The sequence below is a fragment of the Carya illinoinensis genome, chromosome 11, assembly GCF_018687715.1.
Source record: "Carya illinoinensis cultivar Pawnee chromosome 11, C.illinoinensisPawnee_v1, whole genome shotgun sequence".
NCBI classification, from domain to species: domain Eukaryota; kingdom Viridiplantae; phylum Streptophyta; class Magnoliopsida; order Fagales; family Juglandaceae; genus Carya; species Carya illinoinensis.
The window spans coordinates 28819332-28828954 of NC_056762.1; the positions used below are offsets into that span (position 1 = coordinate 28819332).

Genomic DNA, 9623 nt, shown 5'->3' on the forward strand with positions numbered 1-9623 from the left:
TGGGAACTTAGTTTTTCTTCCGGCATAACTTTTCATTTAAAAAAATTAAAAAATCTTTTTTGAGTATTTTTAAGTAGAAGAATGCACTTAAATTTGAAAATCGAAAATAACTGAAGGTTCAAGTGATAAGAACTCCTAATGCGGCCAAGAGTCCGAGCCACTTCATACTTCATGGTGTCTTATAACGGGTAATATTATCAAGCTAGCAAAAGACTTGAATCCGTAAGGAATTCGAACTTGGAACCCAAGTGTCAATGTCCAAAATAAATACTTCAACGAAACATATCCTTCAACGCATAGGATTAGGATTGAAACGCTAGCTATAAGATGTGTACGTATATATATATATGATATGCACCCACGAAGGAAGCTCCATGGTTAGAACTCAAATTTCCATTGCTGGAAATCCACACCTCCTCTTAACTTCTACTTCAGTTTTCTCTCTGCAATCTTGGAGCAATATTCTCTGATGGATTCGAGCAAGATGGTGGAGATTCGGTCAAAACGATGCAAGAACAGTGGTATCATTTCAGCATCAACTTGCAGCACCAGGGTAACCAAAAAAGCGAGAATGGATATTTATGAAACAGAGCCAGATCAGAAGAGAAAGGTTGTTAAGGTAACAGACTCTGCTAAGGCTTACCGTGAAAGGGTTCGCAAACAACTAGAGGAGGCTTTCTCTGGCGTCGCGAGTGAAGCCGATGAGGGCATTCGGCATGATGTAGAAGCATGTGACCCGGTTCAGGTTGCTGCCTCCGTAGAATCTGCAATGTTCGAGAAAATAGGTTGGAGTAACAGGGTTAGCAAGGCCAAGTACCAATCTGTATTGTTCAACCTAAAGAACTCCCAAAATCTGGATTTAAGGAGAAAGGTTCTTCTTGGACAGATCGTGCCGGAGGTGCTTGTGAGCATGACTGCGGAAGAGATGGCAAGCCGGAAAAGGGAGCGTGAAAACGTCCAGATTCGATTGAAGACAATGAAAAGATGTATGCATGGAACGGAGGAGAAAGAAAAAGCCTCCACAGATATGTTCAAGTGTGGAAGGTGTGGTGAGCGCAAGTGCAGTTACTATCAAATGCAGACAAGGAGTGCTGATGAGCCAATGACTACCTATATCACGTGCGTCAATTGCAACAATCACTGGAAGCTTTGAGAGATTAATATGCTGTAAACTGAGTTTTTAGATGTTTGGGAAGGTTGTTGTACCACACCAGAATCATTTATTTTGTTTCCATCTTTTTGCTTGTAATTACTTGGCAACGTTAACAGTTTATATCTTGTAGGCTATATTAATTGGTATTCATCTGACTGCCATTTTTTTGGTTTCTCAATTGTATTTTATTATTGTTTCCAGCATTATCAATATTGATTTGCATTGCACATATAAAACCTTAGCATGAGAACTCTGGGCACCCTTTTTTGCTACCATCTTAATGTTATGGCTGTTTTAGTTCTGTTCAGCAAAATGGTACTGCATAAAAGTAGCGGATTCACAGATCATCACAAGTAGATAAAACATGATCTAAAGATCTACATCACGACCTACACAACATTTACATTTAGAAACTTAAATGGGATTTAAAAGACTCATTTTTGTCCATTCAAGGTATCAAAGAGAAAAAGAAAAAGCAAAATCCGTCCACCACCCTTCAACCCCACCCCACCTTTCTTCCTTCCTCCCTCTCAACGTCCTTTACAAAGCTTATCTGATAACTGCATCTTACATTTTGGCCTCAAAAAACTTCGGCAACATTCATCTTATATATGTATCTTCCTTTGTGGTTAAAAGAAGAGCTAGGTAGAAAGTTTACTCAACGTTCATATGACAAGTGGCTCAAGCAAATCTCAGGTAAAGAGTTTGCTCGAGTCTAGCTCAACAGGTAGCTTGAGTGAATATTGGACAAAGATCTCGCTTGAGGTGTGCTCGACACTCTACTTGAATGAATAATGCAAAAAACCTCGACACTCTACTTGAATGAATAATGTAAAAAAGTAAAAATTATAATTTTTACTGTGTGACACTATAGATATGTACTTAATGAATAGTTTAGTATACCCCGAGTATAATTCTAAACAGCGAGATTTTACTCTAAAATGTATTTTGTGATTCTTCAAAATAATAAAATCCTCTGTAATTCTATGAGCGTAGGTACTTCGCTGAATCACGTTAATTCATGTCATGTAATTGATTTGCTTGGGTTTACTTTTGCTTATTTGTTATCATTGTTTTCATAACAAGATAACTATTCTCATACATGGCGCGAGTCGCCGACTGACGTACAGGTCGAATATAAAAAAAACCAATCAGAAAAGTTTTATATTCGAAATATAGAGATAAAGTGTATTGATAAGTGAGTCGTTATGAAAAATTCCTTTCATGCCGATCAGTAGTCAAAAGCTTAAATGTCACCAAGACACCAACCAACCGCACATTGTCTAGCATTAATGCATACATATATGTCCTATGTATCAGCAATGGTCTGAAAATGATGTTTTACCATCTCTCAATGTCTCTTTCTTTGTTTCCAACCAACCCTGTCTTTTGAAGAAACCCTTCAACTGAGCCATTGGTTTTTAATTTAGACAATGTTTTATCATTAATTCCTCAACCTCATTCAATCCCTTTGGCCAGCCGCTCGAGCGATTATTGAGTGTGGTTTGCTTTTAATTTGAAAGGATGAACAACCCTAATATATATATATATATCAACCAATTCCTTCTATCATTAACTTGGGAAAAAATTCCAAATTAGAGTTGGTGCATTCTCCTTAGAATAGAATAATGATACACTTATAACTCTATTACAACTATTTTATAACTCATTTTCAATCAACCAATAAAATTACATCGGCCAAAGGCCTATGGCTTGATGGACATAACCTCCAAACCTTCAAAATGGAAGTTTTGGGTTCGAAACCCCACTCCCCGAAGGTATAAAAAAGAAAATTACATCATTCCATTAAAAATAAATTTAATATTACAAAACTACCCTCCATGTCATGTAGAATTGTAAAATACGCGTACTCAAGATGTAACCCATCAGTGTCCAATCTGCTGCAACCAAAATATGAACAGCCAAACACTATATTAGTATTCAAACCCATCAAAGTAAAATAAACAATAAATTACTAATGGAAAAATTAATTAGGTTGAGTTAGTTGCATCAAACTTTGATAAAATCCTCCGAGGATTTTTTTTTTTTTCAAAAGACAGAGTTGGTCAGAAACAAAGACAGAGCCATTGAGGAATGGTAAAACATCATTTTCAGACCATCCCTAATGCCTAGTACATAGATAGATCGAGAAGTACTACTACAACTGCAACATTCCCCTCACAATATTCCATGCAAGCCAAAAAATATAGCCACATTCATGGCATTTTCTTAATCATCAATGGCTGTCGCCAGAATAATATTCATGGTCGTAATTGCAGTACTTGTTATGGTTTTGCATGGGAGTACTGAAACCTTGGGTACTGCCGACCTTCCCGATCTAGTTCTTGACTATTACAAGCAAACTTGTCCCTCAGTTGAACAGATTGTGAGACGCAATGTTGAGACTGCTGTGTTTAAAGACAATGGCAGCCTCTCTCCTCCGCTTACATTTCCATGATTGTTTTGTCATGGTAAGTAGCACCTCTGATCTCTCTCTCTCTCTCTCTCTCTCTCTCTCTCTCTCTCTCTCTCTCTCTCTCTGTGGTTATTGCTTGGTGGCTTAGAGAGCTTGAGGTTGATATATATATAAACCAGTACCTAAAAAATGCACTATAAATAGATATATCTATTTATGCACTAAAAATAAAAATAGTTGCCAATTTGCAACTTCCTTTTTTATTTCATGTTGAGCTACCTAATTAAAAGAAGGCTTTATAATGTATTATGTTCCTACACCGAGATCATATAATGAAAACTATTTATTTTAATTTTTAATTTAAAATAGAAATATTTTTCTCCATCATAAATTTTGTCATCAGCAATCATAAAATATTTTAAATGACTTCATATGTCCATCAGTAAGTATATCTGAAGATGACAAAATTTAGATCAAAGATCGACATTGCTTGACAATAAGATGATGACTACATTATTTTTTGGGTTTAAGCCATTTATTGATTCTCAGTGATTTTAGTTATAAATGTTTTAATTAATTTGGGTTGTAGGGGTGCGATGCTTCGGTCCTTTTGGAAAGCCAAGGGAGCATGGTTAGTGAAAAGCAAGCAGGACCTAACCTCAACTCCCTACGTGGATTTGAGGTCATCGATGAGATCAAATATGTTTTGGAAGAGGCTTGTCCCTATACTGTTTCCTGTGCTGATATTCTAGCTCTTGCTGCTCGTGATGCAGTTTTATTGGCACCTCTCTCTCTTTCGAATCTCCAATTGGAATATATATGTGTGTGCGCACACACGCGTGCTAGATCTACGCAAAGATTTTATAAAATTAAACTTATACAATAGTATAGTTTAATGCGATATGTTAAACCAACTTTATCATAAAAAATTATATACAATTTAACGTAACAAATCAAGACATGTCAGTTTAAGTTTTCTTTTACAAAATCTCAGCAGAAACTAAACATTTCTCTTTCTAATAGTTTCATCAATACTGATATCATTCAAACTACATCTATATTTTTTGAGTTTTTCTTACAAAATAATATATTTTTTTATCTTAAAAGAGAGGAGGGCCAGGATGGACTGTCTTGCTAGGAAGGAGAGACTCCCTGAAAGCAAGCTTTAGTGGTGCCAACCAGTACATCCCTGCTCCAAATTCCTCTCTGGAGACTCTCATTGCTAATTTTCAAGATCAAGGCCTCGATGTGGCAGACTTGGTTGCTTTATCAGGTGACATTTTAGCACATCTACATCCATATAACAACAGAACTGGAGCCACATGATCATCAATATTTGGTATGACATGATGACGCTCGTTGAGGAAAATCATCTGCAGGATTCCATCACTTTCTTTGGAATCGAACAGAATCTTAATTCTCCAAATTCCCTTTTTTTAGTATGTATATTCCCTGCATTTAACGACCATATATAACACCTTGCATTAATCTTCAAGCGCTTGTCAACAGGTAGCCACACGATAGGAAGGGCAAGGTGTTTAAGCTTCAGACAGAGGGTATACGATGTGAGCACTGAACATGATTATGATCGTTACAAGAGACACAACTTTTAGAAGAATCCTACGGTCCATATGCCCAGAATCAGGAAGAGACAACGAGTTTGCGCCGCTTGATTTTATGACTCCGGCCAGATTTGACAATCACTACTATCTTAATATTCTCGAGGGAGAAGGTTTGTTAGGATCTGACAATGTGTTGGTAGCAGAAGACGATGAGGGGGAAATAAGAAGGCAAGTGTGGGCTTTTGCCTCTAATCAAAAGCTTTTTTTCGAATCATTTGTGAAATCTGCGGTAAAGATGGGGAACATTAATGTACTCACTGGAAATGAAGGAGAAATCAGAAGGAATTGTAGGTTTGTCAACTCCTAGCTGCTGGTAATTGGCTTCTAATTAATTAAAACTTAGTATTTGGACCTACATTTTATTGTAATAAAATTAGTCCAAGACCCGTATGATATGCAAGAATATTTAAATTTATTAACTAAAAGTATTATCTATTAATTTATTTTCTATACTTATGATAAAACGAGTTGGGCCTCAACATTCGTAATTTTTCTTGTAGTACTTATGCAGACTAAAAACACTTCGTACTGATTATGTTATGATTTTTGGTAAATAATTGATATTGCATTTTGTAGCATCTCATGTCAGGCCTACTCTTTACATTTGAACTTTTGTCTTGTCATCTGAGCATGCCCCTTTCTTACGTGCAACCTTTTATTTTCTCGTTGAGCCGGTTTGAGCCTGTTGACGTTTTGAGCACTTTGCTTACCTTTGTTTCCCAGATTGGGGTGAGCACTAAAGTTTGCGACAACCATGCTCGGGAGCCGAGCTCCTAGGAGATTTGATCAATTTCATCAGTGCCCAAAACTAAGGTGAAGTCGGGGAGGGGCGAGCGCTTAAGCTTGTGGCAGCCATGCTTGGGAGGCAAGCTCCTGCATGATCCAATCAATTCCATCATTGCTCGGACCCTCGACTGGATCGATCGGGTTAAACCCACATCGGAGCTCGTGCTCCCAATTAAACAAATTGACCGGATCATGTGGGAGCTCCCGATCATGGAAAGCCTACCCCTGGTCACCAAAAGTATTAGACCCCTAATGAAATTGGCCGAATCATGCTGGCACTCAACACCCAAGTAGGTCAAGCATAGAGGAATAGTTTGGTTCAATTCTTTAATCTCGAGGGAAACAAACAAAGACTACCTGACGCTCAGGGGGCCAAAACAACCCAGGGAAACACAATTCTAGTATCCATGTGATGTGGTCAATTTCATTAGCGCTCGAAAGGAACAAGAAGTTCTTGAACCTCAAGGTAAGCAACGCAAGTCTGAGTGCTGGAGTGAGCAAAGTAAGTTCATGGTTCTTGCAAGGTAGCGAGCAATGTTGGTTTTTTTTTTTTTTTTTTTTTTTTTTTTTTTTTTTTTAATTCATTTCATTGAAGCTGATTTTATTTTATTTTATTTTTTTTTTTTTTTTTAATTCATTTCATTGAAGCTGATTTTATTTTTGCCTGTCTGATGTGCATCTTTTGATTTTCAAATTTGTGGTGTTCGATTTGTATTGATGGACTGGGTTGTAGCTTGGTTGTGTGATTTGCAGATGATTGAAAAAACAGATACTTTTTTTTTTTTTTTTGGCATGTTCAATCTTTTGGTTGTGTCTTGTTTTGCAGATTTGTTCGATTTGGATCTCTGTCTGGGTGGGATCTCCTCCAAGTTGTTGGAAGCAAGAGCTTGCACATTCTCAACAGGCAGAGACCCACCATAGTGTACTCTGCCAACCACCTCACTGATCTCCATGTTTATATTAGGAGGATAATATTGACTTGTCTGATATAGATACAGTTTGATGATCTGTTTGAGCAGAGGGAGAGAGAAAGAGTGAAGGCTACCATGTTCCAACCATGTATCAATAAAAGGATGACATCCTTTACATTTGGATTGAATATGCGTCAAAATCAAGGAAATTCAATGGCGCTTGACGGCAATAGATACTTTCTTTTGTCTGTTGAGTTGTTGAGTTTTGCCTGCGTTCGGGTCCAGCCGCTTAACGACAAATCATCACTTCTCTGGAAGATAATCACCACTTCTTTTACTAGAAAATTCTTGATTTAATTATTTATATCATAATTTTATTATTATATTTTTATGTGTGGATCAAATCTCTTAATTCATCCAAACACAAAGTATTAATTAATACTTTTACCCTTATATAATATAGATATATTTAATCACGTTAAATTATGGTTTAAAACAAAAAAATTAAATAATTATTTATATTAATAGTGAAAGTCTTTCATTTTATCTCATCATTATAAGTTTTTTAAATTTCTACACAATATATAATAAATAATTCAACCTTTTCAAATTATAAAATAATAATAATATTAAAAAATAATAGTCTAATAATATTTTGTTCAACTTTCAACGTTAATTTAAAATCATCTCATCTCATCTCACCATCCAAACCTCACCTAAAGTAGCACATTTTATAAAACAATTACAACATCATATTTTATTTTTTTATATAACCACGAGACACAGATTTTAAAAGTAAATGTAGAGGTAGTGCCGAGTAAGTCTCATAGCGTCCAAAACTCATTGCCCTTGCTTCTCCTTCACTTTAAAGTGATATTATAGTGAGGAGGATTCAATATATACTACTTATCTACACTCTATTTAATCAATGTGGGACTTACATTTCCCTTTTCATAAATGTCAAAGAGTTACATTCTCTATCAATACACGATATACTTACTATAAATATATATAAATAAAAACAACAGGCATTACTAGTGCCAAAAGTTTGGTGTACTTTTTCTCTACTATCAACAACAGGCATTACTGGTGCCAAAAGTTTGATAAAGCACGCTAAGCCAACAGTCACAAGGCATCCGGAATTCTAGTCCCATTTTTCCTCTTGCATATCATGACTCCGCTTAGAGAATAGAGAGTTGTAATGAATAGTCTTCCTCTAAATTAGGTTGAATGAAACATTGAAACTTCATACAACACATCCTAAAAAGACACGTTTCCTTTAAATATGTGATAAGCTCATAATTTTTTAGGAGTACAAAGTTATAAAGCGTCATGTCCTTTTACTAAAATATGCATGCATACATACATACATATATATATATGTATGTATGTATGTATATATGTATGTATATATATGTGATTGTCACATACTCAAGGGACATAAATGTTTGAATGTCTAACTTAATGCATGCAGGGCCTTAGAGCATTGTTATTAGATTATGCATATGTAAAGGACACTTTTGATAAATATAAGATGAATTTAGATTTTGGCTATTCCATTTATATTAGTCTTCATATTGGAATAGCTATTTTTTCATTATATAACAATAAAATAATATAAGATGAATTTGAGTTTGACTATTCACATCAAATCTCTACATTGGATATCAATTTATTTATTATATAGTAATGACTAATTAATAATTTTAAAAATATTTAATTTTTTTAATTATAAATTTATTTTATTTTATCATATTTTACTATTCTACCTATTATATTTTATTAGTAATATTTATTTTACTATTTTATTATATTTTTCCAGATTTTATTCTACCCAAGATCCCTTTCCTGAGTTTGGTGGCTTTTTACGGGTTGGAAACCAAGACAAGGGGAGAGTTACAAAAACAATAAAATAAAGATTTGCTTATTGAATAGTAACTATTAAATTTGCTTTTTCCTTTACATATATTGTAGCTCAAAGTTAAAATATTTGACTATGGATAATCCATTGTGGTGGCTTTTATCTCTAATAGTTGAAAAAGTAACTTTATTTTTACATATGCAATATCCAGTGAGGATGCTTTCAGTCAAAACTTGGAAGGAGTCAAGCAATGAACCACAAGCTTAAGTGCTTGCCCCACTCCTACCTCGCCCAAGTTTAGTGCAATGATGAAATTGATTTGATCTCTTGGGTGCTCAGTTCCCGAGCACGGTCGTCACAAGGTTAAGTGCTCACCTCGCCCAAATAATGGGAACAAAGGTAAGCAAAGTGCTCAAAAAGTCAACAGGCTCGGCAACAAAACAAAAGGTTCCACATAAGAAATGGGCATGCTTAGATGACAAGACAAAAGTTTGAATTTAAAGAATAGGCTTGACACGAGAGTACCAATCCTACAAAATGCAATATCACTTCTTTACCAAAAGTCATAACTGTAAAGGCAAAAATTAGTTAGGATTAGATGAGTATATGATAAGGCTTATCTTATCATTATATTTAAAATTGTTGGATGAATGTAAAATAATTATTGATTTATCCTTAAACAATATTGAGTCTATCTAGAAGTCTTAGAGGTTGTTTAGATAAATCATTGAGGTAAAAATCGAGTCCATGAGGATCTGCATAGAAATCAGTCACTGCAAAATAGAGTTATCGCGAAATGTCAGCAATTCGTCAGGAGACATCCTCACGACAAATTCTATCCGTTAGCAGAATCCTACTTCAACTGGAACTCTTT

At 35.2% G+C, this 9623-nt stretch overlaps 1 protein-coding gene and 1 pseudogene across 1 annotated transcript; both read left to right on the forward strand.

Annotated features, from left to right (window-relative positions):
- The first annotated feature begins 567 nt into the window (after nucleotides 1-567).
- Nucleotides 568-1169, forward strand: LOC122280971 (transcription elongation factor TFIIS-like). Its single transcript, XM_043092128.1, has one exon. The coding sequence runs from the start codon at nucleotides 572-574 to the stop codon at nucleotides 1151-1153; it is 582 nt and encodes a 193-aa protein (XP_042948062.1). The 5' UTR covers nucleotides 568-571; the 3' UTR covers nucleotides 1154-1169.
- Nucleotides 1170-3331: 2162 nt separating this feature from the next.
- Nucleotides 3332-7209, forward strand: LOC122280972 (annotated as a pseudogene).
- Nucleotides 7210-9623: the final 2414 nt, after the last annotated feature.